Genomic DNA, 20,934 nt, shown 5'->3' with positions numbered 1-20,934 from the left:
TTCCTGTAAAATGACAGTCACATTCAACTTTTAAAATTTTATGGGCATAAGCTGCAATGATAGGAAAAAGATGGAAAGAAATGGCATTTACTGTTCTGCTAACTCAACGGTAATAGGTCTATCTACATATAATATCAAAGTAAAGGTTATTCCCATCTTCAAATGCATTAGTGAAGCAGTTGTGCAATTAGGAATGAAATTATTCTACATCACCAACATTCATTAAGCAAATTAAAGGATTATAGTCTTGACTAGCAAAGTACTATATATACTATAAGACCAGTACTGTAAAGCCTTTAGTTAAAGGAGTGGGTTTATTCAAGTTATTAAGACATCTAATATTGAAAAAAATACTTCACTACTTTGCAGAATTCTGATTAGTGTAAGCAGGATCAAGCTCTGTTCACTTCTACAATAATACATTTCATTTCAAAACTCTTGATTGTTTATGCATCTGTACTCTAAATCAGATTTGATAATCTTTCTTTACTCTTAAAGGACTGTGTACTTTGTGTGCTTATAATACAAAGACTCTTATGTCCCTCAGGTATGAATGCAACCTAAGTGGCTTCTTTACCAGAGAACTTGCAACCGAAGAAATTCGGTGCAGAAAGAATGTAACTAATGCCTGGCTTGGTTTCATGACCACTTTGTCATGACCACTTTTTCATGAAGTCAAACCCTAAGACAGATAAGCCTCTTTTACAGGCAAGTGCTGGTCATCTTGTTCATTGTTAGGGATGCTTAATGCTTCCTGACTTGAATATTTGTCATAATTTAGGCAAGCCTCAGGCTCAATTTTGCCTGGTGTTTGCCTCAGATTTCCAGTTTTAAAAGGGATGTAGCAATTAACTCCTTTGCAGAGTGTCTAAAAATTAAATAATAAAAAAATAAATTGTGAAAACCAGCCATGTGAAAAGGAGCTGTACAAAATCTTGGCTGTGGAGCTGCACTTCAGCTCAGTGGCTGTGCCTGGCCACCCTGCTCCTGCTACTCCCTGACTATGGCTGTTGTTTCTCTCATTGCAAAATCCCCTGGCTTTTGTGGAGTTACAGAACTCAGGAGACTTGTAAGGACAAGCATATGCTTGTAGAAGCTTCACAGGGTTTTGCTTCTGATGGCTGGCACCATCCAAGATGGGGAGCAGGGATATGAAGAGAAGGAGCAAAAGGAAAGTCTAGACCTGACAAAATGCTGCCCATCTTCGTTCTAAGTGCTCACAACTTGTGCACCAAAAGTCAGAGGGGAGATTTTTCCTGTGGGAGAATAATGCCATGTTGTCCCAGTATTTGTACCATGTTGTTTCAGGTAAACTGCAGACATCTTTCACCTTTTCAGTTCTTGCCCTTGCACACTCTGCTCTGCAACCCAAGTAGAGGTCTTCAAGTACAGGGAGTGTTTATAATGCATAAGAAATGGCCTTCTGTCATTTCATTAAAGGTGATTACTGTGAGCAGGAACAGCAACAGACACAAATACAACTGCTGGGGCACAGTAATTAGGGGACATTATTTTTATAAGCACATGAAAACAATTATAGAAATCCCCATCTCACTTTTAAACATAAACAAAACTGAAACAGTGTTGAAGCCACATGAAAGTCACTCTGAACTTCAGCTATCAAGCTTGTGTAATTAATCTCCTTACATTTGTTTCTGTATTTTTAGAAAAAATTCATAAGAGACCATTATTATAATAAAAATGGAATTCTGATGAGCACTATATATATACATACATACAGACAGACATATACAGTATGATTTGCACCATCCTTTTCTCACTGAGATATAAGCATGAATATCCTCACGTAGGTCTTTATTCAGCAAATGTTTGAGAATTCAAGTAATTCATCACTTGGATTATTCAGATTCTTAGGCATCTCACTGAAAAGGCTTTAATGACAAGGTCATTACTCTCATCCAGTATATCATACTGACAAATATGAAAGGATAAGTAGACTTCAAAATTGTCTTGAATTTTTTTTAAGGAACACTATAAATGACATGTGATCCTTAACATGTATGTATTCATACCACATGACTTGCATTGGGTCACTAGGTTTGAAGAATAATAGAACTAGTGTGTTCCTGCATAGTTGATGAAGTTGCCTCCCTGTTTGCAGCACACTTGTAAATAAACCTTGCTCCTGTTAAATACAGAGAGAGGCAAAGCAGGCTGCAGAATTAGTAATTACGATCCCTCTTTTTTAACAGATGTGATTTCACATACATTGAAAACACTTCAGCTTGACTCCAAGGAGGACATTTAATTAAAATGGCCTGCCTGTGGGAGATTTTCTGTTCTCCCATTAAAATGGTTGTTTTCTTGGCAGTGCCTAGTTATCTGCCAGTCTAATTGCTGTGATGTGGAATTTACTCTCAAGAGCACTTGGTGTGGCAGAGGCAGACCTGCCCCAAAGGCCAGATCTCTAGAGCAAGGCACAGAAAGTAAAGCATGGGCTTACGTGTACTGGATGTTTGCTTGCTGGAGGTAGGGTAGCAGACGTCGGCTCGTGTTCTGTGGTACTCGCACATCAGTGACCATACCTTCCATGATATGGAAGGGGCTGCTGGGCTGCCACAAGTCCACCTGTAGTGCAGGAACCAACCTGTAATTCATATGCATTCAGTGTAGGTGGGGAAGTCCAGGAGATGGCACACTTGAAGCTACACGGGCAAACCCTTTAGGCATGATATAGACAATAAAACTGCATTGGCTGGTCCAGCTCAACATCTATGCTAATGCAGCAGATTTTGAGGAATGATTCCATCCAGCTTACCACAAGTCTCATGGGAGATTTACCAATGGGAAGAGAGAACAGTCTCCAGAATGTTCCTCCTCAAACAGTTTGAAATAGAAGGTACCTCCAACTTCATGCACCTCCTCAGACTAGTATGCATTCCCTATGTCCTATGGAGTCCATGAGTCTTTTTTATTTCAAAAGGTATTTTCTATGTTCACTAGGACAGTAAAAGAATGCTAAAGAGATATATAAAGCATAACACATACCAGTGTTGTTTGCAAAGCATACCCAAGCTTTATTCTTGATAATCGGAGATCAGTAACATGAATTTTCAAGGAAGAAAGTTTGCAAACAGGGATTTAAAAATCAGTGTTCTATACCCTGTAGTGAAATAGTGTAGGTGTGCATACTATTCAACAGAGGTGAGAAGAGTTCCTCTGTAGCCAGTGTGAGGACAGTGGCGAGAACACAAGTTAACAAAACTCTTCCCAGAGCTGTGAGATAGTAACAGGAGCCTATAAATGTGAGTTTCACCAACAAACTCTGTATCAATATGACGAATATGCACATCAAGATCCACAGGCTTTAAAAATGTTTATGACCTGAATACAAGGAAGGGAATTGATAGGGACTACCATGTTTGCACACTTCTTAATTTAAAAATAATTAGCACTTGATAAATGTCTGTTGTAGTTTATTGCAATCAGCTGTGCCAGGCTGCACTGATGGAAGTCTTTAACACAGCTCATGAATGTCCACTGCTTTCCAGTGCTCTTCAAGCAATGCTGACCTCAGTCCAGTTAATCCAATTAAATGCCTGCTACTTTGGAAGGAGTAAAACTGAAACACAGGAGCAGCCTCTTCTAATTCCTGCCAAACCCACTCTTTGTTTCCTGCTGCCACAATATAGTCTATGGATCTGAGTGTGGTGGGTGGGCACAGCATCTTTTCAAGTCTAACACTAGAACTGGCAAAATTCATGAGGCTTGTGAAGGTGACAGCAGCTATGACAGATGGTCAGTAGAAAACAAACTCATGAATTAAATGGTGCTAAATGCTGCTTATAAATAAGGATTCTCTCACTGTGCTAACACCTTATGTTTTTTAGTTTATCCATCTTTCATATTTTGATAAATTATAGGCATCCAGTGAAAATCCCCCCTAATTCAACTTCTCACCCATGGTTAATTATAAATGTGTATTTGACTTTTAAGATTTATCCCTAAAAATACATACCAGAAAGGGCAAATTTGTTTCTCTGAGACTAACAGTTTATCAATCAGCTCGGCTTGAGCTATGTTTATAAAAATGACAACAAACTGTTACACACAAGCTTAACAGCAACTGAACTGATGTGTCTCCTGGCCAACTGCAATATCTAAGCACAAAAAACTGAAATAGAAAAATGAAAAAAAATCACAATTGAGATACACCTGAAACTTGAATTTGTTCTTGCCAGTTACTCAGGACTTAATTTAATGAAATTCTCCATTGTTGTGGAGGGGATAAACCAACAAATATTCACACTATTAGTTATAATATCACCAAGCTTTTTAATTTCTAAGGTATTCTAAATGTTCCTCACATTACTGGCTACAAGTGAATATCAAAAGCAGAAGCAATCTTCATTAAATCAGTGTCATATTGCAGACCACTATCCTCTTTTGGTAAAAATGCAATATTTCACTGCTGGCATTGTCCTGGAAGTGAGACAAAAAATTCCCATATTTAGAATGCAAATCACTCCAGCTCAGTTCCCTATTTGGGTAGTTTGGCTTCATTCTACTCCCACATCTTCTCATCCTTTGCAATGTAAACGAAGCATTCAGTGCTCCTCTGGGAGATGTTACCTGTGCTGTCCAGAGTGCTTCAATTGCTGACTTGATTTTGCCTTATAAAGCATATAACAAAAACCACATTTCACCAACAGACATCTTATTTACATTGCAGCCTTCAGCTTGTCCTTGGTGTGATTCAGAGACAGCGCATGAAAACTAACAAACAGAAAATGGATTTCAGAACAGGTATGTTTGGACTGAGCAAGTCCAACTATGCTTTACTTACTGTCATCTTGAGGAGACTTCATCATTGCATCTCCCATGGACACTGAGGGTCTCATCGGAGTCATCAATCTTCTTTCAGCATCATTCTGCTTGCAAGTATGCCTTGGATTTCCACTCTGGGCTCCACTGGCTAGTGAGTGGTAGTGATATTAATTGCTATCCTATCCACTTTACTATCTGTGACAGAGTGTTGTTATCCCCACACACCACACATTAGCTGTTATACAGTATTATGAATGGTGTACTAGTTAGCGCCAAAAGATATCTGTTTGGGGTGTGGGTGGTAAGATTTGCTAGGCAGGAGGACGATTCTCCAGCTACAAAACAAAGAGATGCAGAAATCCCACAAAACTGTCTGAACAAACAGCCAAATATTTGAACCTCAAAATTCATCTGCTATCTTGAGGCTAGAGGAAAAGTGATATGCTTAAAAGCATGCCAGACCTAAATACTGTCATCTTCTTTGCACATCTTATCCTGTCTTTCAGGCAGCAGGTTGCTTTTAAAAGGTCTTGGGATGCTTTAAGCCTTTAAATAATAAACAGAGCTCAGTCAAAGTTTTTCAGCATGTTCAGAGTTGGGACCATGCCTCAGTTTAGAAGAAAATTAAGGTATTTATGGAGACCATTATTCAGCGCCTGCCGCTGCACACAAATATGACTATGGGTACCTGTTCTCAGGAACTGCGGTGCATAGATGGCAAGTGAATACTTTTTCCCAGAATTTCACTGGAGGCATGAGCATCCTGACTTGCTTTCTATGAGGAGAAATGGTATGTAAAAGCATACAGATAATCCCCTTTTCCCAAATTTTTTAAAGACGTTGCTTTATTTAACCAAGAAGGTATGAGATTTTTAATTGTGACTACATAAGTACGTATTCCTTTTTTCAACCTCAGTCATCCCATAGAAGTCCCTGTGGTTCAACTTGTGCTTAGGAAAGCCAAGTTTCTTTGTAGGCAGGTTTTGGTTTTTTTTAACTGAGATGTTAAAGACAGCTCAAAAGTAAAAATGCATCACCTTTTACCTGGACACCTTCCAATGTACAGCAACCCTGGACTCATTAGTAAAATCTCTAAGTTTTGGCCAGTACGGTGATGAAAAGTCAGCATAAGGCAAAGGGACAAATATTTTAAACAGATTTGGGTGCTGAACTAATAGAATTCAGAATTTATTCCAAAGATAAAAATTATGCAAATAATTTTCCAAGAATACAAACATTTTGTTGGTATAATTCTACATGTCACAAATGGTGTACAGAAAACTCCTGTTGCCCTGCCAGGACAGAAACCAGAACAAGGAGTTTTTTCTTCACTAGTTCAGGTTTTCCTCCTGCTCATTTCATCCTGTGGAAAGAGAGCCTGAGAAGAAAAGAGTCTCCGTGCTTTTCCCCATAAACCCTCTCATGGCTGCATAAATCCCATAGTCTTTTTTTTTTTTAATTCAAGTCAATTAAATAAATCCTTAGCTTTTTTAGACTATAAGGCTTAGTCCAGCCTTTGTAATTAAAACCATTTTCTTGGGCAGTAGCTTCCAGTTGTCTCTCACTACTCTTTCATAAGCAGATGTTTAATTTCTTCTTCCATTTTCCCTGAAAGGAAGATGCTTAGTGCTCTTTTCAGATTGCAGTTGTGTATCAATCTAAAGAGATGATTGATGCTTGTCATGAAAATAACTAGAATAATTTTGTCATAACTTATATTTAGTATCTGGAGGAAATTATGTATATGATTTATCTCTATTATACCCCATGAAAACAGTAATTTTGTAATGTTTTATTACCTTGCAATTCTAGTTTTTATTCTGAGTTGTACCAGCAATACATGTGCCAAAGCTGGCCTTGTTCTTAACATCACTATGAATGGATTTCTTTGAGAAATGCTGTCAGCTGTAAAGTTCAGAATATAATTATTGTTATGATGCCATCAACTGAAATGGCTTGCCATTTCTGACCCTCTTGTAAAAAGGAATATGCAGTCAATAATGCAAGCAGGGATAGTCTTTTCTCATGGGCTCTCTCAGGAAGTGTGGGTTTCCCACTTACATCCATATGCTCATGTACAGACATATAAACAGCCGAAGCAGTCCTGAAATTCATTGGATATGTTTTCAGTTATAAATCCGATAGTAGAAGGTTGAGAGTAGAAGTAGAAACTGCTCTGGTTTACTGAGGTTTCATCACACCACACACAAGAAGCACAATCACATTTGTGTATGTACATAAACACTCCTTGCAAGCACATGTATAGTGTATAACAGAATTTCAGACTTCTGTTGGTACATTTGAAAAGAGAGAAGCAAGGAAGAATGACTCCTGTTCACTCTGACACTGGTGGATAATTACAGCTGTGCTGTAGTTCACCTGGAAAGAACAGAACTGCTCCTTTTTAGTGCCTTCACCCTTACAAATGTTTTCGGTGTCAGGACTGACTTCATCCTCAGTTGCTCCTGCCAATTAAGGAACTTAATTGACAGTCCTGTCTGCAAATATTCTTCAGCTGCCTTTTACGTCCTGCAAAATGGGCCAAGTACAATTCAATGTGAGATTCCCTGTGTTTTCCAAAAGGACTTATAAGGTAGTCCTAGTTCAAAGTAATTTAGGTTTCTGATGGAATTTAGGTTTCTGGTGGAGCACACTAGATATTTAACGTGGTCTAACTTTTCAGTATTTATTTGCTCTTTAGTGAGGCTGGTAAGATTAATTGTGCCAATAAATCAGAATTGATTCATGGGATTTCAGCAACCATAACACTGGCAGGGACAGAATGCGAACAACACACAGCTTGAAGTTTTGAATTTTGCAGATCTTTGTGGAACTATAACAACGTAATGGTCTTGCCACTCTACTTATACTGGTATAATTTTACATAGGGTTCTACACTGAAAAGAATCTGTAGGTCATTCCTCAAGAGAGCCACTGAGATAAAACTCATGCTCAATTATAAGGTAACTGAATATTCGTTCTTACAAGTACAGATGCCACTGGGCTACGTATATTTGAAAGATGTGAAACAATCTTTAGCAGACTCATTAAAAACACCTGGTCAAAATCCTATTTTGTTTCTTATTAAACTATTTATAGGTTGGTTCTTTTGCAGTTGTTTCTGCATTTTATGAGAAATGGAAGGTTAATAGTGAATGTGGTAGCATCAGACTGGTGACCTGTCACTAGTGAGGTTCCACAGGGCACCATCTGAGGCCCTATGCTCCTCAACATTTTCATAAATTACTGGAGGGGATATTAAGCAAGTTTGCAGGGACACAAAACTGGGAGGAGCTGCTGACTCCCTTAAAGACAGCGAGGCCCTGCAGAGAGACCTCGACAAATTAAAGGACTGGGCAGTCACCAATCATAGGAAGTTCAATACGGGGAAGTACCGGATTCCACACTTGGGATAGGGCAACTCTGAGTGTTCCTACAACATGCTGGAAAGCAGTGCTGTGGAAAGGGACCTGGGTTTTCTGGTTGATGTCTAGTTGACTAAGAGTCAGCAGTGCCCCGGCAGCCAGGAGGGCCAGCTGTGTCCTGGGGGGGCAACAGGCAAAGAATCACCAGCCGGTCAAGGGAGGGGATTGTCCTGCTCTGTTCTGCACTGGGGTAGCCTCACCTTGAATATTATGTGCAGTCTTGGGCACCAAAATATAGGAAAGATATTAAGCTATTAGAAAGTGTCCAAAGAAGGGCAATTAGAAGGTGAAGGGTCTTGAGTTGTATAAGGAGAGGCTGAGATCGCTCTTTCTGTTCAGCCCAGAGAAGAGGAGACTGAGGGTAGACATCATTGCAGTCTACAACTTCCTCATGAAGGGAAGGAGAGGGGCAGACACTGATCTCATCTCTGTGGTGACCAGTGATAGGAACCAACCTGAAGTTGTGTCAGAGGAGGTTTTCGTTGGATATTAGAAAAAGTTTCCTCACCCAGAGGATAGTTGGGCACTGTAACAGGCCCCCCAGGGAAGTGGTCAGAGCACCAAGCCTGACAGACCTCAAGAAGCATTTGGAATAGTAAACTCTGAATCTGATCCTGCTCCCACTGGGGCTGTGCTGATGACTTTGTTGAGCTCGGGCTCAGACTTCCTCAGGGGAAGTAGATCCTCCCATCTCAGAAAGTCCATGCTTTCTGTGTCTTGTGAGAACAATACACTCACTACCTGGGCTCTCCTGTTCTATCTACCACCTTCCTTCTGAAGTTTTTCTGGAACAATGTTTTCCTTCTGAGCTTGGCAAGTTGTTTCCAAATATATATTCTGATGTATTGATGAATACCCTCTCTTGTCACCTGGTGTTCCTTGTGTATCTAAAATACTCTATTCATATCTGACTAGAACCCCAACTATGAGTTAGGGTAAAATTGGGACTGAAAACTAAAGCATCTCGCTATAGATATATTTGCTCCATGTGCAAAATAAAATGCACAGCCCTGGCTGCTGATTTAGTTCTTCCCTTCTGCAAAGTAAGATTAGCTCCATTTGTGCTGGCAGGCTTTCTTACTGCATTTTCAGATGGGCTTTTGTTCTCTGAAGCCTTTTTAAGCATTTTCCTATGGAGGTATAAACTATCAGATTTATGGCCAAGTGATCCTTTTCCCATATGAGGCATTTCTTCTGACTCCCTGAACTGCAATGATAGGATCAGTTCAGGGATTACAATGGATAAGCAGCTGCTTTAAGGGCTAGAAAACAAACAAGGCTTCAAGGCCTGCTAGGTTGACTCCTCTCAGAGCTGAAGAAGTGCCTGGCTGTGCCCGGGAATTTCTTTTGTAAAAACTACTGAAGAATGAGTGGTCTAACTCTATTATGCCAGGAATGTTCACAGAGCAGTAGGTTCTTTGCTACCTATACAAACAGTCCTGATCCCAGTCAGGCGTTATGTGATAAAAAGTGCTTGTGGACCATTGATGGAGTAGAAGTTATCAGTCAAGGCTCAAATGAAGTGCTGCTTCAAAAATAATGCTTACAAAGGAAAATTCCAGAGCAGATAAACAGAATCTGCTATGTCTGAGAACCAAAGTAAATCCCTATTTCTTTGCAAAGCACTTGGGAATGTGACATTTGCTTCTGTCAGTCAGGTCCAACAGAATTAAAACCATGAAAAGGCTCATAAATCAGCAACAGGCTCCTCAAATTGTCTTCTAAGCAAGAAAGAATAGGAGAAAATAGCCAGTCATTGGAGAGGTGTAAAAGGCAGAGTGGCAACAGATGGACAAAAGGAGTCCTGAGGGACAGAGAGCTGGCAATAATACTCAGGTCACTGTGGTACTATAATCCTAAATATTTGTCTTTCATTTGTTGATTACTGTAATAATTTGCAAATGATTAGTGTGGAACTGTGAACCTGCAAAAAGATATTTCTGGTCTTAAACACTGAACTGGGATTGAAGATTTGTACCATATGTATAAAAAGAGAAAGTATTTATAAAGGACTGCAACAGAAAATCTAAAATTTAAGATTGATGCCTGTAATGGCATTACAGCAGCAGCTAACCCAAAAACTAGGACAGAGACCTATAGCTGGAAAAATAAATAACTACATGAGTTTCCACTTGAATTGCCAAAAAATTTTCTGCATTTTACTTCATCACAACCATATGAAATTGTTCCTTAAGACTGCGATGCAATATACTTGTCATCATCATATATCACAAGAGCTTTCTGAGAACTTGCTCTGGAGAGATGGTGGCACTGTGGTCCTAGCAGTGAGGGGCTGGTAGGAGGTGTGCAGGGGACCCTGCTCTGCCTGGCTAAGACAAGAAGGATTGGGGCCAGAGCCACCTCCTGCTGCTTCAAGGGTGGGATACAGCTGATGTGACAGTATATTTAGGCTTCTTCCTTCTTTATTGTGTATGAGTTTATTGGTTGAATATATACAGGTTCAAGCAATTTTACAGAACTAACAGCAGACAAATTTGGATCTGCAGAGCTGGCTATTTTTACTGGCAATGCAAGTCTACATGCTGTGTTTTCCCAACCAGGGAAAAAAGCAATATTCTGTCACTAGAAGTTAAGAGAACCATCCAAAGAAGGAATCAATTTAGAATAGTCATTAATAACAAAGCACTGTGGGCAATGGAGCTATAGACTAAAACTAATTTGTGATTATGACTAATGTGATTTGCCTTTGGGAAATTCATAAAAAAAAGTTAAATGTGTGGAATGAAACATCCATTATCCATTATTCCCTCAGTATAGGCAATGGCATTCGTGCTGTTGAAGAGCCTGTACACTTCAGGCGGATTTCAGGGATTTGCTATACTAAGAATTATATGGACTCTTTTTCCTTAAAAAAAAGGGGCAAATATCCCTCCTAGGGAGCTCCAGATGCTAAGTTTAAAAAGTCCCAAGGGACAGCACCTTATGTAAAAGTATGTAAGTTAACCTTGTGGTTCAGGTATTGGTAGAAGAGCAGTCCTCTTTGAGATCCAGAGGTTTCCTCAGGACTAAAACCCCTGAGGAGTCATTTACCCTCTCACGTGAGTTTAGTTGCTTATGCTGTAGCTAAACTGCCACTGCTGCCCAAGTCAATTCCTGGGTGCATATTCTAAGATACTTCTAATACATCATGACATACAGCCAATTACAAGGTGATCCTTCAAGGATGTCTCAGTGTAGGTTTCTGTAAATACACATTCAGGGAAGTATTGCTTTAGAGTTGGATACTCTCCCCAAAAGGGATGAAGCTTGCAACTTGTTGACCTCTACAGCATTGGCTTCAGCGTAACATAAGGCAGAGCTCTCACCACTTCTTTCCCCACTGCCCAGTGTTTCTCTCTGAAAGAAAGTCTGCTAGATCAGACTGTAAATGACAAAATCTACTCACAAAAAAATCATTGATAAGGGCAGTCATTAACAAACTGACAGATAAAAAAAATGAGTGACAAGATACATTGCTGTTCTTTCCAGTGCCCATTTATTTTCTTAATGATTGTTTTCCCTTTGTTCAAATCAGTGGGCATTAAGAAAGAGTATCTTTGCATTTGCTTTATTCTCTGCCTGGCCCCCAAATACATTGCTTTGTAATAGGACCATCAGGAAGATTTTCTCAAACTTCTTTGTGATAAAGCCTTTCAGAAAGTTATGCTCATTTGAACTGAACAGAGAGATTTCCTTTTAATTTTTTGGATTATAAAAGGCAGGCCAGAGGGAAAGGCTAAGTCACTCTGTCTTGCAAGTGCAAATTTAAAGGCAAAAGAAAATGGCTGAAATGAACACAGAACACCATCAGTCTATAGTAAAGCTCCCTCCACCAGACACAGGGAGGAAGGAGGCTCCTGTCCCAGGCTTCCTCCTTCCCCTTACCAGCACAGATGGTCTGTTGTATGCATGGAAGTCCTGCAAGAAGAATACATTCCATTTGTGCAGAATCATTCTACCCAGTGTTTGCACTGTCCTGGAAATTTATTGAGAGTATTTACATTGTGCATGAGTCACACTGGGGGTAAAGTGGGCTCCCCAAATGACTTTTACACCACAATTCCAATGTTTCTTTGGGTTGGCTAAAGGGGACTAATCCTGACATCACTAGAGAGTGTAACTTGTGGTACCTTTGAAATATACCTCATCTTTAAGAGACCAACTTGTCAGAGTAGAGAAACAGGCCTGAATTAGAACCCAAGTGAAGATATCCTTCTCACTTCAAGAAAAACAGTGATGTAACTTCTATTTTCACCAACTTTTCTTGTTCTTGTAATACGAACAATGGTGGAGAATACTAAACAGCCATATCAGAACTCAGGCTGAAAACTGAATTTTGCAGAACACTAAAAAACACAACAGAAGGATCCCAAGTGTTGAAAGGATCCTGGTTCCATCTTTATTTTTCCCTTGAGGAACACAACATATGACAGGTATACCAGGTATTATTTTACTGCTCAGATCAAAATGGATTCAAAGGAGATGTCTTAAACTAATTCTGATTTTCTGATTCAAAAATTACAAAATCCAAAGTGCAGTCCCTGTAATTATAGCAATTAGTATATCTCTGTTAACACTCCTGTTCATATCTCTATTGTTGTCAGGCATACTGTGTTAAGACAGCAACTGGACTCTTAATTGGGGTTTATTTGTAGCTTATTTTGCACTGCTGGAGTGTTTTTTTTTGAGACACTGTCTTGTCTTCTATTTTCTCCTAAGTGCATGATCAGCATCGTGCTTTAAAGACTCATAGTCCATTTCTTTCTAGTTTTCAACTCTGGAAGTGGAGGGGCAGGAGAAGGACAAAGGAGATTCGACATGGAGACTTGAACATTGCGCAACTCTCAATATGTGGTTCTTCAGAGGAGCTGATGACTTGCAGCCACTACTGACTGTTGCTAGTATTGTAAGGACTGAGCACTTCTAAGGAGTGTCATTGTTGATCTACTGCTTCATAAGGGAATAACCTGAGATTATTTTTTGGGGGGGGCAGGGAAAGATGATAAGTAATGTTAAACATATCCATTAGTTGTTAGCCACTCAAGTGTCTCTTTCTGTCTGATCCCACACAGTGAAGCAGCTGAAGATGGAAGAGCCCTAAGACCTGACATGCAGCCAAACCCAGCCTATGTTCATGAAACCAGGTGTCACTATGCTCTTTTTTTGAATCTTCCCTTCAACATCCTCATCTTAGTTCCTCATCACAATCAATCACCTTCTAATTAACTAGTCAGATTCTACTGCAGTTTGCCAAAATTTTATTATCCTGCTCTCAGAGTTATAGCATGCAATTATTTATTCAAGTTTCTACTGCTCCCCTTTTGGTGGAATTGGTGAAACAATCTTTCTGGGAGCCTAAGGGAGCTCTGTAATGAGAAACAGTTGCAGGAAGGTGAGTAATCCTTTTGCTTCGTAGGGTTTGCAATGTAAGGAGAAAGAAAAAAGCACATGTGCTCCCTCTTTATGTTCCAGCATCCAGGGGGAAGAAATTAATGCAACAACCAGCTTTTTGTACTTGTATCCCAGATGTTAACTACTGGAATAGGAAATTACATGCACCTTCATTTTTTCCTCATTGTGAACACAACTGTTTATGTGAGGTTTCACCAACAGAGATACCTCCACAGACTGCTAATAGTTTGCTGGAATTGAGGGCAGTGAGCAGCCCAAAGGTTTTGCATATGCTCCAAACACTTTGGTACAACCAGTGACTGTGACCCACAGGACTGACAGTTACCATGTTCCTTTGTCTTTACCAGACAGCCACTAAGGAAGGCTTGATTTTCTGTGCCAAATGACTTTAGCTTTTGCCTGTGATGCCTATGCGGTTGCCCATCAAACTCCTTTACCTTCGCAGGTACGGGGGAGAAGTCAACCATTGCCTGCTGGGGTCAAGCACCACAGGGGAGGAGACAGAGTCTGGGACACATGTGCGACTCCTGAACAAACTCAACATAGCAATCAAGTTACTTTCCTTGTTCTGCTCTAGTTAGGCTGCATTTTGCTGACTATTGAGGAGTCTTATTGCTTTTCCCCAGTGCCTGAGGGCAGCATATGTGCATGGTGCAGTCCTTTCCATGGTCCTGTAGGGGCCATAGACCTGACTAACAGGTATTCCCCCATTCTCTAAGACAGTGGGCCACACTTCTGTGGAAAGACTGCCTCTGCCTTAGTTATTTGTGCAGCAAATCAGCATACTGCAGAGTGCCCCTATGCTGCACTGCTGCAGTGACACCATTGCTTTACATTTATATCTGCAGGAAAAAAGGATTTTGGTTTGCTAGTGAGTCTTGTAGATGCTCTCTCAACTGCCTCTAGAAAATTATTCTGCCAGAGATATTTTCAAACTGAAGCCACTTCCTCTTCCATATTCCTTCCTGTCTGTGTTCACAACTTGAATCAACTCAGTGTTTTAAACAACACCATCATGCAGATAATGAAGCGTGCAACTATGTATGCTAGGAAGAAATGAAAGAGAGAAGAAAGCAAATTTGCAAGCGTGGCTCCTATATTTTTTTAAGGCAGTATGTGTTTCTTGCTAAAATTGTCAGGCATGATGAATCTAATTCTGATGGTTTTTTAGCTGGGAAATTAGGCATTTAATGGGCAAAGGCTGCTTTCCAGATTATAAAATAACTTGAAATGCCAAGTGATAGGCAAGTTAGTTAATTCACTGCAGTCTTCAAGAAGATCAGGAAAAGAAGATGAAAATAATCAAACTTACCTTAAGCCTGTTGAATGCAACCCTCAGGATCTGCGATTCCCTCTCACTCTCAGGAACAACTCGTATGACTTTATCGCTGCCAATAACAGAATATTGAATTGATATCTTAAGGCTCTTTGTAGCAGCACAATGTGACAGTAAACAGGTTCAGATAGCTACAATAATTGGCCTCTTTTTCAGCATCTGCAAAATGTCAGGTGAACTGGAACTCTGATTCTAAACTTGGCACCTTGGATTATGCACTTCCGTAGAAATTACTTGCTCTTTACAGATCAGTGTCAGCTTGACCCCCCCCCCCCCCCCATTTCTATGTAAATGCTTTGTTCATTTTTTCTAAGCTAAACCATTCAGGCTGACATCTTCCATACTATCTGCCTCAGATCAAAACAATCATCTTTTTTTTCCAAAATAGGACTGTTTCTGAGGACAAGATTAGGTAAGATATATTGCTTTTTCATGTTTAAATCTTTAATGAGCTTTGAAAAGTCAAGTATTCTCATGCATTAAAGAGGGGGTGATTTTAGAAAAAAGGTGATCTTCATATTGGGGCATGTCTTTTGCTTTATCCATTAAAGCTTGCACAATTTTTGTTAAGTAGATAGTTGCTTATACATGCTCAGATGGTTCTAGATAATAGCAGCTGATTTTGTTCACTTTCTTTAGAAGAAACTGAAATAGTGCAGGTTTAGATAAGATATTAGGAAGAAATTCTATATTGTGAGGAGCACCAGAACAGGTTGCCCAGAGAAGTTGTGAATGCCCCATCCATGGAAGAGTTTGAGGCCAGGTTTGATGAGGCTCTGAGCAAGTTGGTCTAGTGGAAGGTGTCCCTGTCCTTGGCAGTGGGGCTGGAACTAGATGGTCTTGGATGTCTCTTCCAACCCAGGCCATTCTATGATTCTGTGATCTCAATGAATGTAATTTTGCAAATAGGAAACAGGAAAATGAATGACCATTCAATGACCACCATCTATGTCATGAACTATGAAGGGTGGAGACCACATAAAATATAGGGAGTGGTCATGTAACTAAGACATCAGCCACACACAAGAAGGCTGACATGGCTTATGCTAATTCTGGCATTTCCCTACATTCTGAGTTTTTTAATTTGTACTGTTGACAATCCTTTTCCAAGAGACTTTGCAGATCATGCATATCTTTATTTCTACAGTTGCATCCACTAGCCAGAATACCTTTTAAATAAATTATCTACAGTTTCTGCATTATCTTGGAATTCTGCACAGTAGAGTTTCCCTTGAAATTGGTCCCTTAAATATCCTGTGAGCTCTCCTATCTCAGCTGAGTCTGCGGAGAAGATATTTGACCAACTAGAAACAGCACTGGTGAGTATTCCCCTGCTGGCCTCACTGTTTTAGGAAGGATCCCAAGTTGCTGCTGTTCTCAGTAAGAAGGCACCAGGTCTTGCCTTTAATGTACTGCAGTTTGTGCATTATCTGGAAATAATTTCCCTTTACCTCCAGCCTTCTTTAGTCTTTTCTCTGCAGTCAACAACTGCTCCCCTTGGTTAGCTGCTGATCTTTCTGTCTCAGCTCTCCAGTTTTGGTTCTCACCCCAGCTGAGTTTTCCCTGAAGACAGGTTTCAAGCCTACCAACTCTTTCATGGCCTTAAAGTTTTTTGTCTAGTTAGACTCCAGGTTATTGCTGCAATAACACTGATGAACCCAGGGATGTGCACCTCAGTCCATTCTCCTTGGCTGCTGTTGACCTTACTTGACAAATGGTTTATGCGTAAGAAAGATTTTCTGAAAACCCTCTTGGTACAATTTGGCAGCTCTAAAAATTAAGGGGTAATTACTATGCTTCCAAGCCAAGTTTAACCTCCTGTATAGAAACTTACACAGAAACAAATAAACCTTTTAGAGTACTAGAGTTGCTGGATCTTTTCAAGGGCAATAGATGCTTTTAATTTGTCAGACATACAACAGTAATATTCTTTCCCATTACTCATTTCTTTTAGAGTATTAAACTGCTGTTAAGAAGGAAATGAGTAAAAAGAAATAATGATTGCCCAGGACGTGTAAATTTGAAATAAAGATTCATTTACGCTTTTCTGGAAGTATTGGTATGATTAACATATAAAAACCAGATTTTAATAAAATATGTAGCTGAGCATGTGTTCCACAGATGTAATGGAATTTTGAAGAGAGGGACATCACTTTGGTATGGTTGTGAATTAGTACACATCACTCTAAACTGTCTTGGATTAGCTCAGCAACTCTGTAATTTCCAACATGATGAAAAACCTGCCTCAAAAAAGAGGAAAATATTGGTGCTCTGACAGATTGATCACTTGACACATTGTTGGGAAATTCCTTAAGTCGTGGCTGGGTCTGCTGCTAGAGAGCTCATAGCAAGCAGTTAGCATACCTGGCATTGTTAGTATTTTATTAAAAGATGGCTAAATCATTACAGGGCACTTCCAATTTTTGTGCATGCAAGATTCAGGAATACACAGAATTCCTGAAAACTCTCCATTAACACCCACTTCTGTAGTCTGACTAGCCAGTAGATAATCATTATATATTCTTCAAAATAGCACAGATACCAAATCTGGCTTTACTACTGATATTTACCAATTGAAGAAAATACTTCTAAGGTTACCTTTTAGCTTTACAGCTTTCCTAGTTACATTTCACATTAAAGAAATCAAACAATTACCTTAAACACTATGTAATACCCATTGAATTTGGAACAGAAATCCAACAACATACCCACTATTTAAAAGTGAACAACAAAATCTACCAGATCGTGGACTAATATGGTTAATAAATGTCAGCTGTACCCCAAACAGTCAGGACCACCCTCTGGTGAGATGCCCTGCCATCCTTCATGTTGAAGTGTTGAGGAGAAAGGAGCAAGTGAGTGTATATATGTCTAAGGAAAGTTGTGTTGCCTGCAGACATATGTCAGCAGTCTTCTGATTTATGTAGGCAAGGTTATTTTTCTAACCATGATGCCTCTAAATCTTTTTTTTTTAAAGTGTATTGTTTAAAATTCCTAAACAAACAGCAAGATCAGATATATTTTGTAGAAATATAGAAATTTACATCCACCATGACCAACTTTCAATTTGCCCCTAGCAACTAGACTAATGGAATTTAAAGCTAGGACTTAGTGAGATCTTTTGAATTTTGTGTAAATACAGTTGAAAGCCTTTGTCAAGAGCAAAACACAAGCTTTAGTAAATGAACTGACTGAATGAGAGTAGTGAGCAAAGAGTGGAAGCCAGATGACTGGAGTCCCCAGGGACAGCCTTATGTCTGAGCAAAATGGGTGACCAGCTGTTGGCCAGCACTGGCATGCAACGACTTTTTTTTCCTTCCTTACCCTGTTATATTTTCAGGAATAGCATGAAAAATGACACAGCTGCTTTTGAAACACAGAATATGCTACATGGCCCTCGGAAGGGTGATACTCCCCAACACCAATGAGGACTAAAACCTATTGGTTTATTTCTTTGGCTTTTTCATTTACTTTTTCTCCATTTACTTCATAGCTTTACTCATCTCTAAACAGACCAGTGATGGATTCAATGAAACCATTCTGCAGCACATCCACAACTTCTTTACTGATGGAATTAGTAGTTCTCCCTTATGAAACTTTCCTGCTGAAGTCACATGGCATGAACTGCATTTATGTAAATTCTTAATTTCCTTCAGGAAAATTCTTCATATTGTTTTATTTTCCTGACTAATGTGAACCTTAATCAGATCTCTCTCACAGATGGAATTCAATAAAAGAATGTTTACAAAGGCTTTACAAGTATTTTAAACACAGTTTAAGAAATGATATGCTATAAATCAAATACCTATAGAAAAAATAGTAAAGAGACTAAATCCCCACTTATAGACATCCATTCCTAATGGTAAAGGAAGGATTGGCTACTGCACTTAAGTGGTTCATTAAGACTGAATGACACATCTGAAAACTGCTACAGTATGAAAGTCTCTTGTCAACTCCCGATATGCCATGACATATCATTTGTGATGAAAGATAATAGTTTCATTCCTTTTTCTCCACTAAATTCTGATAGTCAAAAGATTAAGAAATACTAAAATATTAATATTATTCCTTCTGTTACTGGATGAAGAGTTTTAATAGGGATTCAATACTGTTACAAAATCAAGTTACTTAAATAAGGCTGGGCTTCTTCCAAACACCTGATAAGGACATTTGGAAAGGGAACTTTACAAAACTTTCTGGCCTTTCATTATGGTTTTCTGTATTACACAGATGCTGATCCAAACAGAAGAGACCACCATTTGTATTGTCTAGATAGCAATGCATATATTTTCTGCCTTTTAGTTATTAAGGCATGAAAACTGATGCCATTCCTAGTATAAGGAAGAGCTAGCTAATCTATAAGTTTGAATGAAAAAGACATGCTTGGGTATGCTGAGGGTGAAATGCTGAGGAGGCAAAATATGTTACTGCATTATATTTATCAGTACAGCACAGATGACTTCTTCAAAAGCTGAGCTTTTATGCACATTGCCTGCTAATTCCCAGGCATGGGATATCTGAGTTTCAGAGATTTTTTTCAAGTGCAAAATGGGGTTTTTTACCTAAGCAGGAAACTTAACGGAGTAAAGCAATCCTGTATTACTAACATTCTTCCTTTAAACAGTTTCATTCCAGGAACAGACGGTATGGACAGGTGAACATCTGCAAATATTCCAGTTTTTATTTCAACTAAGGAATGGTTCTTTTCCAAGGAAAGTTGGCCCCCAGTGTCTCAGAAACACTGGATATAGGGCCATCTAGCTTAAACATAGCAAGTGGGAATCTGTTATTTCAGTGCATGTCTCTGCCTTAGGAAAAAACCCCACCCAACTGTGTATGGTAATGAATACTGTCTTTGCTTCACTAAGCGTCATCCAGTCATATGCAAATAAAAGAGAGAAAGGAAGCAGTGATTTGGTGCAGAAAACAAAAAAAGTAACAAGACCAATACACACTTAAACAAAACCCACCAAATTAAAAAAATGGATGACAAGGAGATACTGAGTTAACTGCAAGATCAAGACTCAGAGGGGAGGCTTAAATGAATGAGGTTTAAATGAAACATCATGCCTACTCATTCAAATTCACTTCCTAAGAAACATCGAAACATATTGTAATAACATGTTTGTATGAAGCAGCTGGTAATTGTTTAACCTGGATATAATCCTTCCAAAGACATATTACATGAAGCAATGCTACTTTTACGGAAACGATTATCATCATTCTGGTAACAAATTACTGAATGGAGCTTCTCCTATAAGCCCATCTACTTCTTTATTCCCATGGCTCATGTATTTCTCCAGTGAGTTGCTTTGTGCTTTGGAAGGCAGTAATGAATAGACAGTGATGCTGTCAGACCTGGCATGGGCCTGACAGTACCTGGATGCTCATCTGTCCCTTGGGATGTGCTCCTCTACCCAAACAGTAAAGCTTGCTCCCATCCTCCCTCTTCATCTTGCCTGCAGAGGGATGTTGAATTTCTGTGGTGTGGCCAGACAATCTTGATTTAATGTCCTGATTTGACAGTAGCAAACAATCACCTCAGCCAATGCCCCTGAACAGACCTGATTACATCTGCTTCACATATTTGATCTCTTTTCCTGTTCTCTTTTATCACACTTAAACCTTGCTTTCTCTCTCCCTCTCTCAAATAACCATTGCCATATCCATCAGTTTCTCATATCATATCCCATAGTTTATTCATATCTTGATTACTTGGCTTAACCTCAGGGTAGAGTCTAGTCCACAGCCTGGATGTACCTGCAGCTCCTATCATGCTGGAAGTCCACACAGAAGCTCATATGCTTTTCTGAACTTTAAAGTTACTTCAGTTCATTCTAAGCCACATATATGTTTTCATACAACTGCAGCAACCATTTCCAAATTAAGTATCTTAGGACTCTGTGCAGCTGATTTGTTCTTGACCTCAGTGAAATCAAAGACCACCACATCTGAAAGAGGGTTGATGAAGAA

The 20,934-nt window shown here is 39.4% G+C and overlaps 1 protein-coding gene across 1 annotated transcript in view; it reads right to left on the bottom strand.

The window, feature by feature from the left end:
• CPA6 (carboxypeptidase A6) overlaps positions 1–20,934 on the bottom strand; it is a 79,938-nt gene that overhangs the window by 28,561 nt on the left and 30,443 nt on the right. Inside the window, exons 2-3 of the mRNA XM_071553086.1 lie at positions 14,938–15,013; positions 2,465–2,589 (exon numbers count right to left, since the gene is read on the bottom strand). Coding sequence (XP_071409187.1) covers positions 2,465–2,589; positions 14,938–15,013 — 201 coding nt within the window. The remainder of the gene's footprint in view (positions 1–2,464; positions 2,590–14,937; positions 15,014–20,934) is intronic.

The sequence above is a fragment of the Pithys albifrons genome, chromosome 4 (genome assembly GCF_047495875.1).
Source record: "Pithys albifrons albifrons isolate INPA30051 chromosome 4, PitAlb_v1, whole genome shotgun sequence".
Classification (NCBI taxonomy): Eukaryota; Metazoa; Chordata; class Aves; order Passeriformes; family Thamnophilidae; genus Pithys; species Pithys albifrons.
This window is presented reverse-complemented; position numbering and strand designations above follow the sequence as displayed.